The sequence below is a fragment of the Pygocentrus nattereri genome, chromosome 8 (assembly GCF_015220715.1).
Source record: "Pygocentrus nattereri isolate fPygNat1 chromosome 8, fPygNat1.pri, whole genome shotgun sequence".
Lineage (NCBI taxonomy): Eukaryota > Metazoa > Chordata > Actinopteri > Characiformes > Serrasalmidae > Pygocentrus > Pygocentrus nattereri.
Genome location: NC_051218.1, coordinates 12,511,463 through 12,536,580, shown reverse-complemented (window position 1 = coordinate 12,536,580; position 25,118 = coordinate 12,511,463). Strand labels below are relative to the sequence as shown.

At 40.7% G+C, this 25,118-nt stretch overlaps 2 protein-coding genes across 2 annotated transcripts in view; one reads left to right on the top strand and one right to left on the bottom strand.

The window, feature by feature from the left end:
• psd2 (pleckstrin and Sec7 domain containing 2) overlaps positions 1–10,475 on the top strand; it is a 52,517-nt gene extending 42,042 nt beyond the window's left edge. Inside the window, exons 6-15 of the mRNA XM_037540630.1 lie at positions 799–911; positions 1,898–1,956; positions 4,743–4,832; positions 5,079–5,122; positions 5,637–5,827; positions 6,473–6,543; positions 6,660–6,817; positions 7,879–8,023; positions 8,368–8,511; positions 10,272–10,475. Of these exons, the coding sequence (XP_037396527.1) occupies positions 799–911; positions 1,898–1,956; positions 4,743–4,832; positions 5,079–5,122; positions 5,637–5,827; positions 6,473–6,543; positions 6,660–6,817; positions 7,879–8,023; positions 8,368–8,511; positions 10,272–10,475 (1,219 nt within the window). The remainder of the gene's footprint in view (positions 1–798; positions 912–1,897; positions 1,957–4,742; positions 4,833–5,078; positions 5,123–5,636; positions 5,828–6,472; positions 6,544–6,659; positions 6,818–7,878; positions 8,024–8,367; positions 8,512–10,271) is intronic.
• Positions 10,476–19,285: 8,810 nt separating this feature from the next.
• Positions 19,286–23,136, bottom strand: purab (purine-rich element binding protein Ab). Its single transcript, XM_017722732.2, has one exon. The coding sequence runs from the start codon at positions 22,978–22,980 to the stop codon at positions 22,024–22,026; it is 957 nt and encodes a 318-aa protein (XP_017578221.1). The 5' UTR covers positions 22,981–23,136; the 3' UTR covers positions 19,286–22,023.
• Positions 23,137–25,118: the final 1,982 nt, after the last annotated feature.

Genomic DNA, 25,118 nt, shown 5'->3' with positions numbered 1-25,118 from the left:
CTAATGGAATATTTTATCTCAGCACTGTGTTAAGCCCACAACTAAACTGACTAGCTTGTGGCTATCATAGTTACATTTCTGTAGAGTTGCTCTCTGATTACATGTAACTGCTTCTCACATGGGCACATTCCAAAATACCCTCAGGATACACTGTTCCTCTTTCAGCCTTCATGAAAGCTATCATGAAAATAATCTGGAATGACTTCTTTTTCAATTAAAATGGAGGAAATGGTAGCAGTTTCTTTTTTGCCAAGCTCTAATGGTGCAGAACAGGCTCCCAGTTATAAAATCCGTTTATGAAATATATTTGTTTAGCTGCACTGCTCAGTGCTGATCCCTGTCTGGATCTGTTTTCCTCTATTTATGTTTTATTTTTTGCAACTCTGTCTTTGCATCAGCCTTTTACAAGTATTATATATCTGTGTTATTATCTGTGTTGTACTATTTATTTGTTACAGATTATGTTTCGATATTTAGATTGACTCCATGCAGTACTACTTTGTAGTTTAATTAAAGGAATGCTTAAAGCCGAGAATGGAATTTCTTACACAGTACGTCAGTGATATTCTTCTTCGATTGACTGGAAGTGATTGGTCCATTCACCCTGTGAACTGAAATAAACTGCAGCTTTCCAAGCATAAATCAGGCATGAATGACTCAGTCTAAGCAGACTGTTCAGCAGGGTTTCCATAAGGTTTCTGATTCGTCTTTCATTTTCAAAGAAAAAAAAAAAAAACACCTAATAATCCACCCATATTCTGCTCTTACTCACTCTCCCTGTCCCACCCCCCCACACAGGAACTTCCTGAAGGCATTTCCTCTGATGGGAGAGACGCAGGAGAGAGAGCGAGTTCTGGTGCACTTTTCCAAACGCTTCTGCCACTGTAATCCAGAGGCCCTCACCTCCGAAGGCAAGAAACACAAACAAATATTAGCATAACACACAATACCATTTAAAAGTTTGATATCACTCTTCAAAAGTTTGGAATCACTGTTTTCAGTCATTTTAAATGAATATAGTTGCAGATAAATATGTAAAAAAATATAATAAATATAATGCTAGTCTCATGCAACTATACAGTTTTCTAATAATTAACAAGAGGTTATTGTAATAACAATACTAGTAATAATAATACTAGGTGCTGTAGGTGATTCTTAGCTATATAGAATCAAGAAGTAAGTCATAATTAGCATTGGGAATGCCTCATATTTCAAATGTTGTGATCAAATCCTGGCAGATAACTCACCTAAAATTACTTGAATAGGCAGTTACAGTACATTATTTATCACTTAGTAATTTTTGTTTTCAAAATATTTGAAACATTGAATAAAAAAGTTTTTTTTGTTTAATCTACATTCTATAAGCTTTTTTATGTTTTATATAACAAAAATAGAATCCTTAGTGTTGTATAGATTTGTGTTAGTATCTTTGTTGAAGGAGTGTTTCAGCCCAAAACTAGCCATACTCTGTCATACTCTACCAGTTTATTTCGTTTAACAGAATTCATGATGTTGCATTCTTTTTGTGCTTTCGTCTATCTGTGTTCTCTCACTACATATACTTCAGACAGGATTTTTTGGCTGTAACGTTAGCTATCGGGTTTCCTTCTGCAATATTCAGCTAGTGAAAAAAAAAGTAAGCAGTCCACCCTCGAGTAGCTGCCCAAAAGCAGCCTGTAGTATTTCAGAAGTTTCTCCCACCTTCAAGATACATCAGAAGGTGGTCTTGTGGTCTAAAAATCTAAATCTAGAGCGTATTTTGGCACTACAGGTGCTGAGTAGGCATGTTTACAACAGATATGGCAATGGTTAAATCTTTTATTTTGGCTGGTGTGCCCCTTTAGTTTTATGGGTTGTATATGTGATTTAAAGTAAACTTGTTCTGTTGTATTTACAGATGGAGCTCACACACTGACTTGTGCTCTCATGCTGCTCAATACAGACCTGCATGGCCATGTATGTATATAAAAAGCACACATGCTTACGTTCTATGACTTATTAATTCCTTGGAGGGTCTGATTCCTTTTGGAGATGCTAAGACTCTGTTTCTGTTTGTGCTAATGGGTTACAGTCTTCTCATTTAGCTCTTGAGATGCTGCACTTTGTAATTATTGCATAGATAAGATATGGAAATTGCAGCCAAAGATCTGATTTAGTTGAATGTACTGCATAATTACTGTCTTTACAGTAGACGGAGAGAAACACGGGCCACTGACTGTATATGCTAATGATGCTCTCTGATTTAATTAGAGTGTTTAGATTGATATGATAAACAGCCAGCGCTAAATCCAGCATTTCCTGGCATCACCAATCACTACATTGCCTTACAGCCCTTCATTTCAGTAACCATGGTTTTTTTCTATGCTTTAGCCTGGAGAAGATGGCTGCTGATACTCCTCACTCCTTACATTAGGTTATTTCAATACGTGTTCAGTCTGGGCAGAAACAATTCTAATCATATAACGTCAAATCTGTATTGGGTGTTGTGTTTCGTTTCAGTCCTTGCAAATCTGAGACATAATCAGGTTGATGCAGGTGATTAAAGTGCAAACCATGTCCAGTGATAATATATTAAGCTGCTATTATTAGCACCTGGTCTCCAGCTGTCTTGAAGCCTGTGAGGATGACTGATGACTGATGTAGTGCAACTTCAGATGAACATTCAGAAAAGTCTTGACTGACAGCAGTAATTCCTCCCTCTCTCTATAGTAAATAGACTAACGGTACATGTTTTCTGGTTTGATACAATTGTTGATTCAATTTGATTTATGAGTGGGTGATGTGGCAAAAATATGATATTACAATACACAAAATGCATCAAGACATTTCATTTTATGAGGTTTGATAAGGTGGAACAGAAAAGGCACCAGTCATGGCACATTTCAAAAATGCAATCAAAAACTATGAACACTGAGTATTTTATATTTTATATACGAATTGTATATTATGACAGTTTATCATAGTAACAGAAAGGTTATACATTGCCCACTCCTTTTTGACTTTATATGTTAAAGGGTCCATATGAAGGAAAACTGAATTTTCCTTGTTTTAGCATTAAAAGAGTTTGATGTAGTTGTAAACACTGAAACGGTATGTTTTGAAACTTTTCAAAGCCTACAACCTGAAGCCTTTACATATTTCTGCCTATTAAACCTACAGGGGCTTATATCCACCCATTTACACTGAAGTTATAAAAAGTGTTTATAGAGAGTGTATAAAGGCACAATACAGGTCAGCCAATCAGAACAGAGATCATTTACATATATAGGTCTTAAAGGCACAGTAATAAAAACAGCCTGTTTAAGTCTATAGAATAAATAGAGGTTGGAAATTGAAGATGATTAACAGTAGATTATTATGATATAGGCCCTTTAATGTTTCCATGAAAGACAGCAAATGGGAGACATGTATAAGGTACAAGAATATACCTGTGAGCTGTATCTTAAATGTAAATTTGACTGTTGAAATCATTACGCTGTGATTGCTGATTTGTATTATTGTTTCACTGTGAATTCCCTGAAATTACAGAATGATGTTGTCCAGAATGATGATGTTTCTCCCTATAGAGACTAAAGCTGCTGTAGTTCTAACACTGCCATTCTTCAAGTCTCTGTCCCACTAACACTCCTGCTTCTGTATTTCTGGCTTATCTTTCCTGATGCACCTTTATCTCATTCTGCGACTGCTGTTATGAGCAGGTGGTAAGTGCAGCTTCCTCTTTGTGTTTTTCCTCTGTGTGATTCTCTTTTCTTCAGTGCTGTACAACCCATAGCAATCTTATCTTTTGTTCCTACCAAACATTGCATGTTTCTCTAAAATAGATTGTCACCTCTATTTCTAACTGTCTTGTGTGGGAAGACTGCATTTTTATAGAGATTACACTACGGCCAAAACATGGAGTTTAATGTGTTGGTATGGATTTTGTTCTTGGATGAACAAAGGCAAGAAAATGGTGCGGATTTAGAAAGCCTGGATGATTTGCTCTGTAAGGGGAATCATTGTTGATGCATTACTGCCCTCTGGTGGCATTGTTGTTAAAGAGCAACTCCAAACATTTTTCAAAACTTCTGCATAATTGCATGGTTAAGATGTAGTTTTATTTATTGTGAAATGCTTTTGTCTAAGAGAAACTTACTGAGTCAGAATTGGTAACAGTGGTGCTGATAGGAACCAGATGTCTGAGGAGTTTAATGCCTTTTAATGCTACCTCACAGGAAGTTATTGTGTAGAACGGTTATGGTTGTGATGCCTGAGGACTTGTTTTACAATAGTTTGAGAAGATTTTGGCCATAAACATTTTTTTTATTATGTGTTCATGGCAGAGGGATAAAATACAGGGTGTTTTCCAGCTTAGCATTATTTTACTATTATCAACATTACATATAAACTCAAACTCAAAAGACACATTTAGGTTCATTGCTGGTTTTGGATAATAAAGTGACCCCTGGTTAGTAGGTTTCTCTACTATGCACTTTTTCCCATCAAAACACTCTCAATGTCCTTTTTTATATCACAACAATTGAAATATACAGAAATTTTGAAAAATGTGATAGAAGTCCCTTTAATATCAGTTTAGGTATATATTTTTGCTTTCCTCTCCTTCCTTTACATCTTTGTCACTGTCCTAATCACTGCCTCAGCAGCTTTACATTTGCTAATTTGTTTTTGGATACTTGTTTACAACAACATTGTATAATCAATTAAAACTGATCCTAATCTCTGTATGGATTTGTTCGTTTTAGAACATTGGGAAGAAGATGTCTTGCCAGCAGTTCATTAGCAATCTGGATGGTCTGAATGACGGCAAAGATTTTCCCAAAGAATTACTCAAGGTACTGACTTCTGATGTATAGACGAGAACTTGTCGTCACTATTGCACCTTAAAGACAGTTCAATGTTTCAGTCATTGTTGTACAAACTAGTATGCTCATCATCTAGCTGATCATTTCTGGTCCTGTGGTAGTAGAACCTTTCAGAGCATTAAATCCAGAAGCTGTAGGTGACACAAAGATCCAAGTGGTGGAAACCTGTTGCATTTTAAACACTAACATTAGGTCTCTCCTCTTTGTCTTGTTTAGGTGCTGTATAATTCAATAAAGAATGAGAAATTAGAATGGGCCATGTGAGTATCTGCTTCCACTGCATCTAAGCTGGTGTGTGTATGACTGATCTTTTATGTCATTTGTTTATAGCGATGCACAGTCCTTCATTTTTATTGCTGATTCTTATTTCTTTATGGCCAGATAGCAAATCCATAGATCATAAATTAGTTGACAATTTAAATAACATAAATCTAATAAAGTGCTATATTTAAAGTATAAGACAACAGCCTGTATACCACAATGAGTCATGCACAGTAATGCTATTATATTTTGGTATAAGTACCAGCAGCATTCAACTACAGCGTGAGAACACCAACCTGCGTCACATTATTTACGTCATAAAATTGCACACACATCGTCAAAAATCAAACTAAATTGGTAATTGCATATTTGGAGTAAACATCTTCCGTTTCCATTTGTGCATCACAGTTTGTTTATTATCTGTGCATCAGGATAAACTCTGTGCAATCAAAATAATCTGTAATCAGGATGTATATGCTAGTGTATGTGTGTAATACCTCTCTCCTATTGCAGTGAGGAAGAGGAGCTGAGGAAGAGTCTGTCAGAGCTGGTGGAAGATCAGTGCGAGGCGGGAGGAAAGCGGGTTGTCAGGGTAACAGACGGCAGTAACCCTTTCATTGCAATCCCGCTGCTGCTCAATGCTGCCACGTACAAACACGGCATCCTCACTCGCAAGAGTCATGCAGACATGGACGGCAAACGCAGTAAGTGTCTCAGGTAGAGAGAAGGAGAAAACCTGATTTAAACCTGTTGCCAGAAGAGTTATGGCACATGTTAGTCACGGTAAAGTGGATTTTTGTGTGGTTTTGTGAGTTGGAGCATTCCATGCAGTTTTCGAAAAGGTTGGTTTTAATACATTCAATCCAAACAGCACAGAGAAATCATACTATTAATGGAGAAAAGTAACCAGAATAAATTGACTACTTTTTGTATCAGCCTTGAAAGGTTAAGACAGACACCAACAAATTTCAGCCAACCAAGAAATATTTCTTTTCATGCAGGGAAGAACAAAGCACACAGTAAAATAGTCCTCAAAATAGTGATGCACATACAGCTGACTTATTTGGCCTTAAAGAAGGTAGTATGATATAATGTTATATTACCAGTAAAAATTTGGCCCTCAGGGGCCCCAAGGTTTCTAAGATAGCTGCTCTAGTATGATGTAAGACCTAATTAGACTAATTGGAGCTTAGCTGGCAGACTGGCTGGTGAAATCCTGGGCTTCAGCCACGTAGAGGAGATAACCTTCACAGCTGGATATGGAACAAATGAAAGCATTGCTGAAATCCATCTATCTCTCTCTCTCTCTCTCTCTCTCTCTCTCTCCCTCTTTCTTTCTCTCTCTCTAGCCCCGAGAGGGCGGCGAGGCTGGAAGAAATTCTATGCTGTGCTGAAGGGCATGATCCTCTATCTGCAGAAAGTAATACACACACACACACACACACACAATACTGCAACATGACCAAGCTTATCCAGCTTCATCAGTGCCTCAGCTCTCTCTCTTATGCTGTGCTCTCTGCTGCCCCTTGTGTTCAGGATGAGTATAAGCCAGATAAGGACCTGTCTGAAGTGGACCTGAAAAATGCAGTTCGTGTGCACCATGCACTGGCCACCAGGGCCTGTGACTACAGCAAGAGACCCAATGTGCTCAAACTCAAAACGTCAGACTGGAGGGTCTTTCTCTTCCAGGCACCGTAAGCTGACACCTCATTTTACTTTAGGGCAGTGAGAAGGAGGATACTAGGGGTTGCATAGACTAGTCGACTAATAAACCCATTATTCGGCGCAGTGGGCAGCGGTCCACTGTTTGAGGACAGTGCTTGAAATACAGCAACAGTACAAACTGCAGTGAGGGAAGGAGAAGACTACTTATAAGTCAAGACTACTTTATTTGTGTCGATATCACCGCAAGCTGAGTAAACTGGTAAAGTACAGACTCATAAGCCAGAATGGGTGGGCTGCCATCTTGTTTTGAAAGGTTTATTGGTACATAGAAATGTAACTGCTCGCTACCAGCTTTTAGCTGGATAAACAATCATTTGTTTTCCATTGGACTGATAAAATCAGTGTGAGAAATATATTTTATTATCATGATAAATTTTGTTATTGTGATAAACAGTATGCATTTCTGAGTGTATTGTGATTACTATAAGTACTAAAGAAGACTGCATGTTTCTTGTTTCATGATTTATGATGGCAGTTTTTAAATGTGGCAGTAGTAATGAATTGTCTTAAAGTGTAAAGAAGTGTCAAAATATTGTGATATGTATCATGAAAATTGTCTTTAAGTACCGTTGTTACCGACACAGAAGAACGGATAGCTAGGTAGCATAAATTCCATGATAGGTGAGATTCTGAGAGCTTTGGTGATTTTAGCATGCAGTTTACATTAGACTGTCTGTACTGTGAGTGCCTGAGGCTAAAACCTACAGAGAATACAACAAAAACTCTTAGGCAGTGCACATCTCACACCTGGAATTGCAGTATCTGATGCTACAACCAAGCCATATTAGCAGGCTATTAGTATGACCATGTTTCAAAGATGACCAAAACACTTGTGTTTTTGTATGTTAATGATGACTAGTCAGCTAGTCTTTGGTTTATGAATGACTGGTCGACTAGTAGAAGTAGAAGAATCATGCAGCCCCTAATAAACACAGTGTTTATTAAATGAGATTAGTGAAGATGACATATAGTGTGTGATACTCTACATTTAGTTATTACCACTCACAGATGTGTGTGTGCATGTGTGTAGGAGTGAGGAGGAGATGATGTCGTGGATCTTCAGGATAAATCTGGTAGCTGCTCTGTTCTCTGCTCCTGCGTTCCCTGCAGCCATCGGCTCCATGAAGAAATTCTGCAGACCACTGCTTCCATCTTCCACAACTAGACTCAACCAGGTGCACACAGTTCACACACTCACAGTTGGGTATATGTAAATAAACACACTTTAAATGAAACAAGTAAAGTATATAAAAAATGCATCTTTTTGTCATGACCAATTTTGTCATGATTTGCATATGTGCAAGAAATAAAGACTTGTGTTTTTTTTTATATATATATATATATATATATATATATATATATATATATATATATATATATATATATATATATATACACACACACACACACACTGTGGTTTAACAATCAATTGCATGTAACTTGCATCATCAATATATTCTCTTGTCTAACTGGTCTGTCCACTCTGACCTTGCTTTATCGGCACATGTGATTGATGCAGGAGGAGCAGCTGAAATGTCATGAGAGTAAACTAAAGCAGATATCTCTGGAGGTGGAGGAGCACAAGAAGAACCCTCCAGAGCTTACACCCAAGAGCAAAGAGACAGAGGAGTACCGCCTCAAAGAGCACTACCTTACCTATGAGGTCAGCTCTCTCTCTCTCACCCATTGTATATATACTATATATATATATATATATAGATTCCTATATAGTCTCTGGCCCTGTAATACATATAATAGTTTAGAAGTGGTAGAACCAGATACAGAGGTGAACAACTGCTGAGCTCAATTTACATAGTTCAAGAAGGAACATGCCCAGGTCTGGCAGTGCAATGAGTCTTGCATGAATTGGCATTAGTCCATGCCCAGATAAAGTGCATTGAAATGCAGTGGTATCTATGGTAAAATGACATTGCAGTTGGTAAACAGTAGACTGCAATTATGCAGTAGTATGCAATATACACAGGCATGAAGGTACAGCAGTGGTCTCCAACTTTGGACCTGCAAAGCCTAGTTTCAAACACTGTTTACCTGCTTCAGATAATTGACCGCTTCCCATTGCCCTGATTGGCTAGATCAGATTAGATTAGTAGTAGTTAAGTGAGGGCAGGGGCAGCTTATTGGATGCAGGGTGGATCTAAACTCTGCTGGAAAACAGGTCACTAGGACCAGGGTTGGAGACCACTGTGGGACAGTATACTACTCTACTAATATATATGCATAGTCCCTGTTGTACAAAAACCTTGTAGTTCAGATTTTCCTCCTGAACATACAGTGCTGCTATTGGTATGCATGTAACATTAATTCATTTTACGTTCCTTCACATCATTCACAGACGTTAACATGCCTCTGACTTCCTTAACCATTTCAAATGCCAAGCATCATTCTGTGCTCTCTAATCTTGGCCAAAAGGTGTTCAAAAGTGTGGGCTTACTTTACTAAAGGTAATGATAATGCAGATAAATATTATGCTTTTAAAACAGTAGTAGCATGTAAAGGGAAAACACCAACTACCTCATTAAACACTTGCACATGCAACATTCTATAAATCTAAAGCAATGCAGTGTATTTGCTGCTGTACCTATGACTTTAGTTCAGCCTCCTGGTGTTCTGAGGAATTGTGCTGCCTTATCAAAATGTCTTACTGTACCGCATATTTATAGGTAGTTCCCTACAGAAAACTCTAGGTAGGATATTTTTATTATTATAGTTATACTAATAATGGCTATACCATTTAAGATTGAACAAGAAAATTCAATCAAGAAGATGGCAGATAGGAAGCCAACTTCAGGCTTGTGTTTCATAATATAGGATATAGGATAGTTTCATAGTCTAAATCACCTTGCTAGCAATCGTTAACTGCTAGGTAGCCTAAGTTTGAACTTGAGCTGTCCTGACAACCAGGGGTAACACATTTTGTATTGCTTATGTTTGCTAATATTTTAGCTGTAAGAAGATAACCACAGCATTGTCACATCTTTTCATTTTGAAGCTTTTCAAATCTTTTCGTGTCACATCTTTAAAAAAATGTGGAGAGTAGTATCGAAAAGAGTATCAATAAGTTGTTTTCAGTGAGCAGTAAGCAGTACTGGAATAGATCAAATACTAATGATGCCAATTCCTATTTGTATATATTCTAATGAAATAATCTTATCTTTTTCTAAGATTACAGTGTTTTCCAGGCAAAATGCATTTACTGCCACAATAGTTTTTAATAGTATTTATTTTGCCCATTTCTGTAAGAAATGCGCACTGTGTGTACAAAAGTCTGGCAAAAAGATGGCATTTGTTTCTTCTGAAATAAAGGATTTTAACTAGACATTGTATCCCCTTTATATATGCCCCCTTTCAGTGTAGAATATGTTATCAACTGCTTTGTTTATGTGTGTTTTGCTGTCGGTGCAGAAAAGCCGCTATGAGACGTACGTCAACCTGCTTCAGGCCAAACTGCGCGTGGGGAGCGACGACCTGGACAAGATTGAGGCCAGTGTGTTCAGTGGAGACAGCAGAGACTGCCACCTGCGCAAAACCCAGTCCAGCCCGTCCATCAGCCAGGGTCATGGGCTTAACGGCCGAACCGGTCATAAAAACCCCAACAACCACAGCTGAAGGGCCATCTTGGGTTCTGTGCACATGAACTTTTGAACTCTCTGCTTGTGGTTGAAGTTCAGCCACGATGGTATTGGACAGCTGAGGCAGTTCTCTTTCTGGAAAAAGAGAGAAACATGAACGTAGCATAAAAACAATGTACAGTAAATTATGACTATTGTAAGTATCATTAGTATTATGACGCTCGTAAACATTTTTAATACTGAAAAATGAACATTCATTATGTGCCAAAAAAGGAAATGCAGAATTTAAGAGGAGACCAAGACTGTATTAGAGGCTCAAAATGTATGTCAAATGACTGCGTTTCATGCCAAGTTGATTGTGGCATCACATGGCAGTTTATTGTGATGGCAAAGAGATGCACTATGAAGATCACGAGGCTAATTTATTGTAATGTCAGGACACGTCAAGAGACGTTCTACTGCAGCGTCACAAGGCACCTTTCTTGATGTCAGTAAGGAATTGTGACATCATAATATATTCTGGAAGCTTTTCTTTATGACACGGCAGCATAACGTCATGACATGTTGTAATGACACCATTATAGTGACGTCATAATGCGTGAATAGTCCGAGGCTGTATGTAGGGGCGGCTTCCTGACCAACTTGTTTGATGTTTGCTAGAGATGTAGCACTTGGCTTATTCGCGAGGCCTTCGATGTCTCAGCCTCAGTAGTAGCCATTTTAAGGGCTCTGTCACATGCTGAGCTGTGTTCAGATTCATATGAGCTGTCTACAGTATGATGCAAATATCCCCATTATTTATTATGTCATATTTATTGTGAGGTTTTCTTTTCTGAGCCATTACAGCAGACTCTTGTAATGTTGAAAGCAATTTATCTTAAATTAGTCGATTCTATATTTAATCTGAGTTCTTTTTCAATGGAGCTACCTGCTGGGGGTGATAGGGGACCCAATATGAGGATCTTATTCTACAGAAATGTCTTAAGTATCTAAAAAACGACAGGGTATGAAATGAGAAACAGGAACACAAAGCATCAGAAGATGTATGCATGAGTGTGGGTGTGCGTGTGGATGTGTGACGGAGAGAGCGAAAGAAAAAGTAAGCTGAAAGTGGGAATTACTTGTATGTCGAAGTACAACAGTGAAGATGATTTGTATGTGTTTGAATGCGACACACGAGTCCTCATCTTCTTTAGCAGACCACGAAAGCCTTCCCAGCAATCCCATACAAAGCACGAAGCAGCAGGACTGCAAACTCTGACCAATGTCTGCATCTCATGCTGTAGCATAGGGGAATAAATTATACAAAGACCACCTATAAAATGCATTATTATACTGTAAATCAGTATAGTGAAGATGAGATCAGCGTAACCTGTAATGAGGAAGACTGTCCATGGCACAATAACAATGCTTGGCTCTTCAACTGGCGTACTGTCGGCCCCAGGTGTATCTCCATCCATCCTCATGGTACGGACTTTCTGTGTTCGAGCAATGGCAAGTAGATTTTTCTAGTGCAGTTTTGACGCATGATGATGGTGAGAGTGAGAGAATGAGCTTTTGGCTCTCACACTGCTATATGTGTAATAACATATAAAGAGCTGCAATTTTATACACTCTTAGTAACTGCTTTCTTAAACTGACTTCCCTATACTTGTCGCTTTGGCTGTTGTGCTAACGATTTTCCCCAATGTTTAGGGTAGAATACAAATGCTGTTGTAATAAAAGATTGTGATGATTATTTTATAATTTCCCCTGCTCTGTTTGGAATTTATTAATTGTCCCTATGTTTTCTTGCAAAAGGTACACTTCAGCATTTTTCCTAGTGCTTTCAGCATAAGAACACTCCAAGCATGACAAATATCTTGTTAAACAAAAATGATGTGTCTTCTTATTTATTTAAAACTGTAAACTGTATGTGTGATCCTCCTGGAGACTGACTTTTCAAAAAACACTGCCAGAATTGGTCTGTCTAATCAGTGTACTCAGAAGACCTCGACTGTCCTTTGGGTGTGTTATACACTTAAGTGATGGCTTGAGGTATTTCTCTGATGGAAGAAAAAAAAATAATCTAGCAGGTCAGATAACAAGATTAAACTGTCCAATCAATTTGGCAGGAGGAAAAATACAGCAAACCAATCACAAGATGGAAAACTCAATTAGCATACAGAAGAAAAAACCATGGATGTTAATGTGCTGGATGGAATTTATATAAAAAAAACACCATTGAATGGCACAAGGGAAGCTTCAGCAAGCCAGTCAGATGGCAGTAAGGAAAATCCTACTAGCCAAATTAAGAATTCAACTAGCCAATCAGTGAGCAGGAGGGAAAACTGTATTAGAGAAAGTAAGTAAGTAAGCTCTAACACTCTGGAACAGACAGTGGGAGAGCAGGTAATGCTCTCAATGGAAACACAGCCAGCTCTAAGGGCCAATACTGCCAACTCATTTTCAGGGGAAGTTGCTCTGGGCAGACACGACGATTTGTTGCTTAAAGTTGCTACATGACGCTGTGATGGCGTCATTATGTAATGGAATATTACTGCAGTAATTACTGAAGGCTTTGCCCTTGTGAGATAGTTAACGCTGCTATGTCTTTTTTTTATGACATCCCAACCAAACAATTGTACTCCGAATTGAACGTGTTCAACCCCGTACATGGCCAGGTTTAGTTTAAGTCTGCGTCGTCAATCGCATCCCCCTGCTTCTGCAGTCAGCCCGCATCTGCTGCTGCCTGCGGAGCTGAGCCAACACTACTGCTGACGTCACTCACAGAGCACTACTGCAGCCAGGCAGAGCGACGGTGTGTGACAGAGAAGATCGTTTTGTGTGTCGTGTATAAGGAAATGCCTGCACTTTAGCATTTAAGTCACTTTTCAAAAGTTGCTGAAAGTTCCAAATATTTATTGAAAGTAGCTCAATTTGTTGCTTTTTGAAAAAAGTTCCTAAATCTAGCAACAAATTTGCTGAGTTGCCTTTACAGCTAGGGCAGTGAGGTAGATCACAGAGCTATTTAGCACCTAAAAGACTCCTTTAGAATGGACTAGACGGTCTTTCAAATAGAAATAGACCTCTCACAAGTTTCTTAAAGCAAGCAAAATTATCGGCCAATATCGTGAGAGTTAAATAATCATTGAACAAAATTACGACAATCTCAAAATGAGGAATATTAGACATGTTATCTAGACTTCCTCTCACTTGCCAATATACCATTTATTGCGGACTCTGTTTAAGATAATATAATTAGAGGGAAATTCAAGAGACAAACAAACCAACAAAAACATTCAGTATCTTCACTGAAAATGCTCAACAAGTGTTTGAATGTAAGTTGGAACACCTGTTTGCTGAGCTGTCCTGGTCTCATGTCTTCAGCTGCATCAGTAAAGGACGAGGAGGTGCTGCCTCGCTCCCTCAGTGTCTGTGGCTGCCTCGGAAACTAACAGTGCGCTGCCTATCTGAGGCTGAGCGTCGCTGGGTTATGATCCCAAAAACACTGTGACATGAACTATTAATAAAATGCTTACTGCGTTGAATCAAGTCCTTTATTAGCTCGTGCTTGCTATGAACGACTGCTTATGAGCTAACTGCTAGCTAGCTATCAAGCTAGCTTACTTTACTGCAACATATTTACTGTTTGACACTTTAGGCTCGCTTGTTTTCTGAAAGGACAGTTCCCTGCCTGACCTCTTTCAGCTTTCTCACTCGCTCTCTTGCACTTTTGAGATCTTAAGTTTTAGTTTTTATTTTGGGTCGAGAAGAAAAAAGTGCTGACGGCTCTTTTTAGCCTGTTATTTCCAACAGCTTGCTCACTCGAGGATCAAACCACATTTGCTTTTGAGGGGGGCGGGGTCGTTAATTGGAACTTAAATATTTACTCATTCTATTCAATGTTTCAAATATTTATTCAATTTAGCCAAATACAAGCCAAAATCTATTTATTTGTGAGGCGTTTGGAGGGCCCCCATACAGGAATGACCCAGTTGGTCCATCATTACCCACCATCCAATGCCTTTAACTAAGACCCACTCCCACTTCACCTGTTGCCCATACCACTTAGTCCTTATCCCTTCATTTTGCGCATCCAAGCGGGGTACGGTGTCCTGATGTTTGTTGAGATAGAGGGGCAGGGTGAAGTGTTAGGGCTACATGGCCCTCCAAACAGAGGCAATTTTTATCAGAAAAAAAGAAAAACTGTCATGTTGGCTGTGCAAGTGTCCAAAGAAACCCATAAATGTAAGTATTTTCTTTATTGTATTATTTTAGTTTAATGACGTTTCAATGCATTATGGTCCTCGCTTCATAACAAAATTATTACTTACTAGTCCAGCTAATTAAGTTTTGATGGACTGAAGTTCTTATTTTGTTACTAATTATTATTCTGCGTTTAATTGAATTATGTTCTGTTCTCCTGAACTGCCGTTGTTCAACAAAAGGAAATAGAGCCTGAACTAGATGCACTGTATAGATGCAGTTCTACAGGGAACCTCCTACATAGGTTGGGGTTTGATACCTACACTCTAAAAAAAGATGGTTCTTCAAGCATTCTTTAGTACAGGCAATGGTTTTGTTCAAAGGTTCTTTGCATGGTGAAAAGGTTTTTCAGGTTGATGGAGAATGTGTTGTTTATGGTTCTATATAGAACATTTTCTGAATGATTCTACAGAGCACCAAAGGGGGTTTTCTACTGGTATGATGCCAAGCTTCTGACAAAAGAAAAACCCTTTTTGGTGCAATATCCATCAATCTGAAGAACTGAATTTTACCATGAAAAGAACCATTTAGATATGAAATGGTTCTATGTAGAACTACTAAAGAACCCTTGAAGAACCATTTTTTAGAGTGTGCTTGAATCAGTATTTCACTCAAGTCACACGTTTTGGTTTCAGCACCGTGGACAGCTCTTTCCCCCACCAGTTATGACCTCCTGTATGAGTGCACTTGGAAAAAGACTTCAAGCTCATTATCATCATGCCTTTCTAGAAGTTATGACTCAGCGAATGGCAGAAAGTGCACCAGAAGCTGTCCATACTTTGTATTAAGTACATCGGTTGTTAAGTACTTTCCATTGCTTTTCATTCAGAGATGATTCATATACTGTGTTTACCACAAAAGGGTTAATATGCTTCTGTCATTTCAGACAACAGTCATATGAAAAGCCACTACAAATGCCAGGGGAAATGGATGTTTTATTGCAATTAGTCATCTTCAGACAAAAAAAAAGGCTTTCCAACTCAGAAACAAGGTACGTGTACCTGTACAAAAACGCACTTGTTACCAACAACGGAAATTCAATAAATTTGTGATAATACACAAACAGCAAGGGAATGGATGCAGGATACAGAGGATGATGACGAAAGTGGCAATGATGAAGAGTAGAATGAGAGGGACTTCTTCTAAGCCAATGTAAGCACCATATTTATGTTAGAAGGAAGGCAAAAAAAAAGTAATACTCTAAAATGGATGGCTGAAGTTTAACATGGGTACGCACATGAGAGCAATCATCACAGTTTTTTTTTCATCAGACATTTTAACCAACTAAATAAAAGAACAGTTGGTGCACTACTACTTCATCATGCAATTGACTTTAGTAAACCTTCTGTAACACAGACAAAATAGACTTCAATAAGTAGAAGAACATGATACATCTTTGCCCAACAGCAATTGTCACAAAGCCTGGAAAGTAACGTTATACTCTTTTGAATGTGAGATCTCCTATCAAAAATAATATGCAGATCTTTTATTTTTCTTAATATATTTAAAGTGCAAGTATTTATCCATTTGATTCAATGCTTTCTGTAAGTATAAAATACAAAGGAAAAAACGGCAATATGCTTTTCCTGTATATATATATATATATATATACACATATATATACATATATATATATATATATATATATATATATACATATATATATACATATATATATACACATATATATGTATATATATATGTAATTCTTTTTTTCATAAAGAGGAGCATCATATGTAACAAACCATATATACACACACATCACAGGTCATATATTTAATTGTTTTTTTTTTTAATTACAACACATTTCATAGGGAATAAAACAGGGATGGAACATGGGATATGTGAGTACTCTCTTTGTGCATTTACCCTTGAATCCTGTAGTTCTAAACCCATCCCTAATGTCCAACTACACTTCGAACCCAAAGCCTACACAATCTCTTTTGTATGTAGAAACACAGAAATATGCAAACATGTATATGCTAAGCTGGTCTGGTCAAGGCCTTGAGCTGGGGAGAGATTAGGAACATAAAGTTAGAACTGAACTAAGAGAGGATTGTAACTGGCCATAGTTTTGACAAGAGAGTGAACTTAAAACATGTGACATTGCACATACTCAACACAAACACACACACACACACACACACACACACACACACACACACACACACACACACACACACAGAATTCAGTTGTTGAAGTTTTGCTGAATGTCATTCGTTTTTTTTTTATCACGTTTGTTATGCTTAGTTTATGTTGTCTATTTTGGAGATAGATAAGAGCTTTAATGGGGAATTGTACTGATTTTTCTAAAGTATCTAAATGTTATAAACAAAGTCATTCAGTGTGGTTTGATGTGAAGCACTTTGTTCTAGTGAAACATACCGTTATAATTACACACAGTGATGATAATAGGAACCAGACGTCAGAAGCGAATACCTCAAAAAACTTGCATAAGCTTATTACTGTTATTATGGAATGGTTACGAATATTCTATGATTTTTCTCCAGCCTATCTTCAAAAACCATTCATGCAGGAGGTTGTTAGTCCCCAAAGAAAACTATTTATTCAGATCGATCACTATTTTACATTTACTATCAGTACATATAAAAAGCAGAAGACATATAGGTTCACTGGTTATTTTGAACAGTAAATAAAATGGCTCTATTTGTGTTGCAGACATTGTGAATCCTGGTTCCTATAACCACCACTGTAAGGAAATGTGAGTCTGTAAGTCTAATCTACAATGAATCATTTCAAATCACACCACTCTCAATGACTTCACATTGTGAAGAATAAATTCTGCTGAACATTTTTAAAAATTTGGTGGAATTCCCCTTTAAGACAGCTGTTATAAGCAGTGACGTTCAGAATCAGACAGTTCAGACAGTTAAAGGACAAATGACATTAGAAGAAGCACCTCTAACTGGAAACTATGATAAACTAGCTCTGGCTCCCCACCACAAGACTGGAGTAGCATTCAGGATTGACAGGATGTATTCCTGCATGTTTTATCAAGTCACCACAGTGCATTATCATCATCTATCAACAGATACTGCTCTGTGGTTTGGAAGCAAAGCCAGAACTTTGCTGGTGTGGAAAAAGTAAGTAAATAAGCTCTAACAGCTCTGGAACAGACAGTGGGAGAGCAGGCAACGCTCTCAGTGAAAACACTGCCAGTTCTAGGGGCAGTGAGCTAGATCACAGAGCCATTTAGTACCTAATAGCACCTTTAGAATGGACTAGATTCTCTTTCAAATAGAAATAGGCCTCTTTCACGAGTGTGCGTATTGGAGTGTGAGAGGCATCTTTTGTTTTCTTGAGTGCAAAAAGATCTGTAAATTTTGTGAGGACTTGTTTAAGATGTGTAATGATTTATCTTTCCAGGAAACGCCCTTTTTTTCAAGATCAAAAAGCTCATTTAGTTTTATTTCCAGTTGTGAATTGTTGTAGCACTTTATGTACAAACAAGAAGCTTAATTGAACTGGTCAAGTCATCGCATTTGTGGCACACATCAAACGGTTTGGTAATCAGATCGGGGCAGTGTTAGGAAAAAGATTCGCTTTAGCGGCCTAAAGATAACTGGAAAAAAAAGAGCAAAGTCTATAAACAGGGCTTAAAATAGCCTCTGCTTTGAGAAGTGAGCAGTAGAAGCAAAGCCCACATCTTGAGGAGGTATGGTCTAAGCTGAGCATAACCCAGTTTGAGGGTTATGTTGAAAGGGAGGGCAGAGAGAGAAAAAGTGCTTTGAATGCCTTTACTGTACAGACAGACAGACAGACAGACAGACAGACAGACCCCTCCAAAGGGGTCGGTGATGGCCACGATTCCTGCATCCTCAGTCTATCTGTGTGCTCACACACTGAGCATGAGTCCAAAGCCTGAGGCCTACAGTGGGGAGTCTTCAGTAACAAACTCCACTCTGTATCGCTTATGGCCTTAAAGTCTACCAGACTGTACCACAAAGCCTGGTTGTGTCCCAAATACCCTCTGAATACCAGCTATCAAATCTCAGCTATATTTTCCTGCTCTAATAAAAGCAGACTCATCATGCTATGCCTGTGCAACGGTGCTAATCTGCCATACTTTAAGAGGGCACGGGATTAGATTTATTTTTTCCTCATAATAACATTCTTCACCTATCTTTTTTTTCTCAAATAAATATCTAAGTTTCCCTACAGGAAGCATTGTGCCTTTAAATATGTGATAAGAGAGAAAAGTGACCTAACGCAACACAACAACTAGAGAAGCTCCAGCAGGAGCTTTTCTTAAAGTGACCATGACTGTGTCCATACATTGCCACAACTGAACAACACGTATGCTAAAAAAAAAGTGCCACAAAGGGGGTTTCAGAACAATGCCCAATAGAAGAACCACCTTTGGCATGGCTCTTCAAAAAACTCAAATGTGTTTCTCAAACTATTCCTCAGGAATCCCCAGGTGGTCCTTATTTTTGCTTTATTCCTGTGTACTGGGAGTTGAGATTAAGCAAAAATGCTTGAGGATCACTGTTCTGTGGCACTGCTCTGAACACTTTCTGGTACCTTGGCAGTAAGGGGGCATCCTGGCCTGAAACTAGAGTATAATGTCATTTGTTATGTTATGTAGTAATCTGTAGTGCAGCTCTGTGTCCCTCAGTCTTATTGGTTTAACAGAATTTTTTTTTTTTTTTTTATCGTTTTTTGTTTTCGTCTATCCCTACACTGCTCAAAAAATCCTGAAGGATGGCCACGTAGTTAGAGGCTAATAAATATGTCTGTGAAGCCAGCCAGTGTTAATAATATAGCGCTATCCTTGTCTGGTCATCAAACTACTTTTAAAAGAATGATTCAGCTAGCTAGTAAAAAAGAACTCCTACAGCCCAAGTACTTGTAGTCTCAAAATATACTTCCACCTTCAAGATGCATCATCAGAGGTGGGGTTTTGCTAGTCTTTAAACCAGGAAATCTTCCTTTAATGTAATACTGCTGTAAGAGATGATGAGTGTTCATTCTGGCCAGAGTGCCCCCTCTAAAAACTGTATACCCACATACACAACACAGGTGCATGTCAAGCACCTTCGACCTAGACCCTCAGCATGGAAACATATGGACACATTTTTGCAAACCTCAAACAGAGGAGAGGAGAGGGCCTCGTGTGCGGCGAACGACGAGGCTGGACGGGACGCCACCTGTATTGCACCCGGTACTGCAATTCAATGATAACACTGCAGTTAAAGTAAAACAGAGAGAGGGAAAGAGGACAAAACTGGTGCAACAACAGATAAGCCAGACGGACAAAGCCCCCACAAGTGGGGTTTATTAGCACCATACAAGGCCACACAGGCTACCGCCTCGGCCCTACGTCTACTCACACAGGCCTAGAGAGCAAAGCACAGGGGCTAGAGCGATAGCATCTTTCCAAGTCCATTTTTTCTCATCTATATATAATTTTTTTTAACACGGAGCACACGGAGCAGACGTCCACAGCTTCTGGGTGACTACATCCATGTTTACATAAAGGCTGTTTGATCCTCCAGTCCTCTTCACTGTCGTCATCATCATCAGTATCATCATCATTATCCTCATATTCATCATTGTCGTTGTCGTCTGCTGTGTCCCAGGTAATGCAGAGCAGAGAAAAACCCGTGAGCCTCTTTTTTTCTTTTTGGAGTTTTGGCTTTGTTGGAAAGTCCAGAAGAAGCACCCCAAGGTGGCAACAGCGACCACGCCAACGAAGAAAAAGACAAACAGCGGTGCAGAGCTTCTGGACGCAGACAGCATGTAAACGTGTGGCGGCTTTAAGGCACCAGGTCGGTTTGGACGTTTGTAGAGGACGCTCCGCACGTTCCCATGCGTCTTTACGCAACGCCTTCTCGCGCCATGTGTGGACAGCTCCTGTTTTTTCCCTCCCCCCTCCCCCCTCCCAAAAAAAGGAAAAAACAAAACAAAACAAACAAACAAACAAACAAAACAAAGTCCCCACAGAAAACGTGGGCATTTTTTATATAAGAATCTAAATACATCTGATTCACAAAATCATAAATTTGTAGTTCTAAGTTAGCACTTGAATGAAACATGCCCAAACGCCAGTGGGCGCACAGCAAAGGCCCCGGTTGCTGAATGGACTCTTACAGTGCCCACGTGTGTCCAGCTGGACTCGAGTGGACACTGCAGGTGTTGGATCACCACTGTAGGGTTCATTCCTGGGGATTTTGCTGTGCATGGTGCAATAGGGTTGATATATTTAATAGAAATAAACGTTTAGCGGTCATAAGAGCAAAGCCTCTCTGCATTATGCTTAGTGGAACAGCTCATGGAAACCGTCCCATTTGCTTTTTTTCTCTCTCTAGGTTTGAAAAAAGGGCAAAAGAGTGAGCACACTTTCAGTTTTCCTCAGTCGCCCTTCACTTGCTCGGGCAGAGGGGCTCACTGTCCGTGCGCAGTCTTCTGCTGTGGTGCACGCCAGTGCAAGCAGTGCTTAATCCTACTCGTACCTCCCAATCTAGATTTGTTTTAATTACAATTTTGGTTCAGATGATTCCTACATACAGTAGCTTTTTGTGCTGGAAGTCAAACGGTAGCACTAAGCACATTATTTTTCCAATTGACACTTTGGAACCGTGCTGCAATAGCTTGGACGTGTACAGAGCGAATGGGGGGGAGGGGGGTGGGGCATGGGGAAGGACCCTCCAACTATGGACATGTGGACCATCATTGTGGTACCAATAGCAGCGGCTTATTGTTCTGTGGTGAGGAAGTGGGTTTAAATCCAGGCCATGGGGCAACAGATGCAGTCCGTGTTATTTTTTCCCTACCCGTATTCCGGCAAACCCCGCCGCCTGCGCTAAAACGGACCAGTACTTCACACTTTCGGTGGACTGCTTGTAAGCATGAACTATAAGCCAATCACGGCGCAGGACACGAGATCCAGGCTAATCCTAGCACAGCGAGCAGGACACTACTAGCCAATCGTAGCACACGAGGCAAGACACAAGCAGCCAATCCCAGCGAGAGAATGATCCTACCAACCAATCCCAACGCAAGAGGGTCCTACTAACCACTGGTAGACCAGGAAGAGCGCTGCCTCGGGCCAATTCCAGCACAGGGGCCTGAACATAACTGACCACTCGTTGCGCAGGAGGCGTTCGTCGGAATACAGGTGGGGAAAAAACCCAACGCCTCCGTGAAGGTTCAAAATCCGCCTCATGCCTTTCTTGTGCAGCAATGTTTTGTTTACATTGTCATTCGTTCTTTCATTACGTGTTTTCTGTCTTTTGAACGTCTCCGTCCTCGCAGATAAGCATCACACACATACACACGCCCCCCTCCTCGTCCTTCTCCTCCTCGTGCCCCGGTTAATCCTCGTCCCCGTCGTCCCCGTGCAGGCCCTCAGGCAGGAGCTCGCGCGCCCTCCGCTCCCTGCTCCGCTCCTGGATCCTCTTCATCTCGTCCGCGTACTTACAGAAGGTGGCGCCGAACTTGGACCACACTTTGCACGGCACCGTGATGGAGTTGCGGTAGGCGGGCTTCACCTCGCTCACGCGCATAAACACGCCGTACTTGTTGGCGCCCACGTCGAAAAAGAAGCGCTTGTTGTCCACGGCGAGCGACGTGCCCTCGGGCAGCTCGGCGGGCTCCTCGTCCACGCCGTAGTCGTCGATGAGTTTGGCGAGCGCGTCGCGGAACTCGATAAGCCCCTGCGCCGGCAGCGCGATAGTCTGGCCCTGCGCCGTGCCCAGGCCGGGCCCCCGGTTCACGGTCTGTCGGACCCTCAGAAAGCGGCCCCTCTGGTTCTCCTTCAGGTCCATGTAGTACTTGCGGTTCTCACGCACCAAGAACTCGCTCTTGAGCGCGCGCCGCGGCTCGTCCTGCGCCGCGTCCGGGTGGCTGGGCCCCAGCTGCGCGTAGTGCTCGATGAAGTCGCCCAGGTAGTCCCGAAACTCCACGGCCACGGACATGGAGAGCGTGAGGCGACTCTTGTTGCCGCCGGCGCCGACCTCGGCGATCTTCAGGAAGCGGCCTTTCGCGTTCTGCTTCACGTCCAGGTAGAAGCGCTTGTTCTGGATGTCGACGCGCTTCGACGCCAGCTCCTCGGTGTCGTGCTGCAGGCGCGACGCTGCTCCCACGGCGCCCGGGTGCGCGAGGCCGAGGCCGCCGCCGACGCCGCCTCCTCCGGGGCCCCCTCCGCCGCCGCCTCCGCCGCTGCTGCCTCCGCCTCCCCCGCCGCCTCCGCCGCCGCCGCCACCGCCACCGCCACCGCCGGGGCCTGTGGCGAATCCTCCGAGCTCACTGCCGCTGTCTCTGTCCGCCATGATGCAGCCTGCCCGCGTTCCTCCTTCTCCGTCTCCCTCAGCCCGCTGCTGCTGCTGCTGCTGCTGCCGCCCCGACAGCCAGTCACACACCGGCGCCGCTCTCGCGATATCCGCAGGCCTGCTGGAGGCCGAGTGCTGGACGAGATGGAGGAGGAGGGCGTGTTGGTTAACGCCAATAAGGCGTTAGAAATACGCAGCCACTGCGCAACACATAGAAATGAGATTAGACTGCGTACATGTTTGAGAGAAAGACTCGGGTTTATTTATAGCTGATAATAAACGCGTTATGACATAGACAAACAATGTCCATTTATTAAATAAAATTGCTAATAAATTATTACTATTACATTTGTCACCATTACGGCTGTGTTTGAAATCTCGTAGTTTCCCTCTAAACAGTATTTCAGCAGGATTAGTGTGGCCAGAGCTACAGTATTCAACAAATAGTAAACAAAAAGCTGGAAAGCAGCTGGATGCTACATATGGTCAAACTCAGGATATTATCCCATATTCCAGCTGGAGGGACTAGTTCAATAGCTTCTAATGCTAGCTCCTATATTGTTCTAAAAAGGCTTCAATATAATACCAAAAAGATTTTATAACAACAGTGGAGCCCTGAAGAGTTTCTGGTTGTCCCTGCGCCAGCTCAGTTGGTCCAACGCTGATGTGAACTGTCACATTGTCACACGCTTCATGAAACTGACCAGGTGTGCTAGAGCAGTAAATACATGAAACAGTGCTGGCATTGAAAACCCCTGTTATATAGAACCTTTTAAAAGGTCCTGTACCATGCACAACAAATTTTTCACCATAGAGAAGAGCAATTCGACCATGCAAAGAACCATTCAGATTTCAGATGATTCTCTTAAGTTATCAGGGTTCACGTTTTAAGGCTGTAGATGGTGGATATTCTTGGTAACTGAATATGTGTGACTGTTATATATTATTTATTGCAATTAATAAGACGGTATTAGCCGATATTTGAATAAACAAGAGTTCTATAAAGCCTGATTGCCCATGATACCTCAGTCCACATTATTAAAGGGGAAATTCATTTATTTTCAAAATGTAAACAAAGCAATTCAGAGTTTATTCATGTGAAATCCTCGACTCTAGAGGAATTTAATCATTTTAACATAATAAACATAAGCATATGAAACTCTGAAGATGTGTAGGTTCACTGGTGGTTTTGGATAGTAATTAAAATGGCTATATTTGTGTTGCAGACATCTCAACACCTGGTTCCTGTCCACCACTGTAAAGAAATCTTAGTCGGCAAGTTCTTGCAATGAACCAATTTGCATCAAACCACTCTGAGAGACTTTGTTTACAGATCAATGATCTGATTATGAAGACATTTAGAAAAATCTGTGGAATTTGTCTTTAATAAATCTGCTTTACATGATGTGCCAAATAGATGTTGTGCCTGTGTTTGATCTTAGATGCGTTAATGTCAGTTATCACTAAACCTGCAACCTAACTGTTGCACTGGGGTGAATTTCAGTAGCTTACAGGATGTTAGTCAGAGAGATCTGACGGGTTGTTTGGCGTGACCAGCTGAGATGTTTGTCTGAGCAGTCCCGACTGTAAAACTGGTGTGTGTAGGTAAGTGTGCAGAATGTAGTAGGTCTATGAAGTGATCATCATCAAATGATCTGTTCAGGATTAAGAACACAGTTAAAGAAAGTGTGACTTGAACCCCTGCAAGTTTAGAGCTTGTCAGGTTGACACCAGGGGCCTGATCCGCGTCGCTTCATGGTTAAAATAGGTTGTGTGGACCCGCATCTGTGTACACTGCTGTTCTTATAAACAGTCATGAGGCACAGAGAGCACTTACTAATGTGAAACAACGGGAGTAGTAGCAGGAGAGACGGCTGACACAGGAGGAGGACAAAATTAGCATCCAGGGCGTGAGATGGGAGGAGATAAGCAGCACTTTGCGATTCAGCACCACGGACAGCGCCGGATCTCGAGCCCCCAATGAGGAACACGTGGGTTTCGCAGCCAACTAATGAATGGATGAATTATTGAATAGTTTGAGCGAGAGCTGGTCCGATGGCTCAGTTTTTTCCCCAAAAGACCAGAACAACACTGCCAAGTTATTACATGAGACTATCCAAGCACACAGGCCACATCCA

What these genes read in the sequence shown, in the direction of transcription:
- purab (XM_017722732.2), bottom strand. Translation starts at nt 22,980, where the DNA reads ATGGCGGACAGAGACAGCGGCAGTGAGCTCGGAGGATTCGCCACAGGC.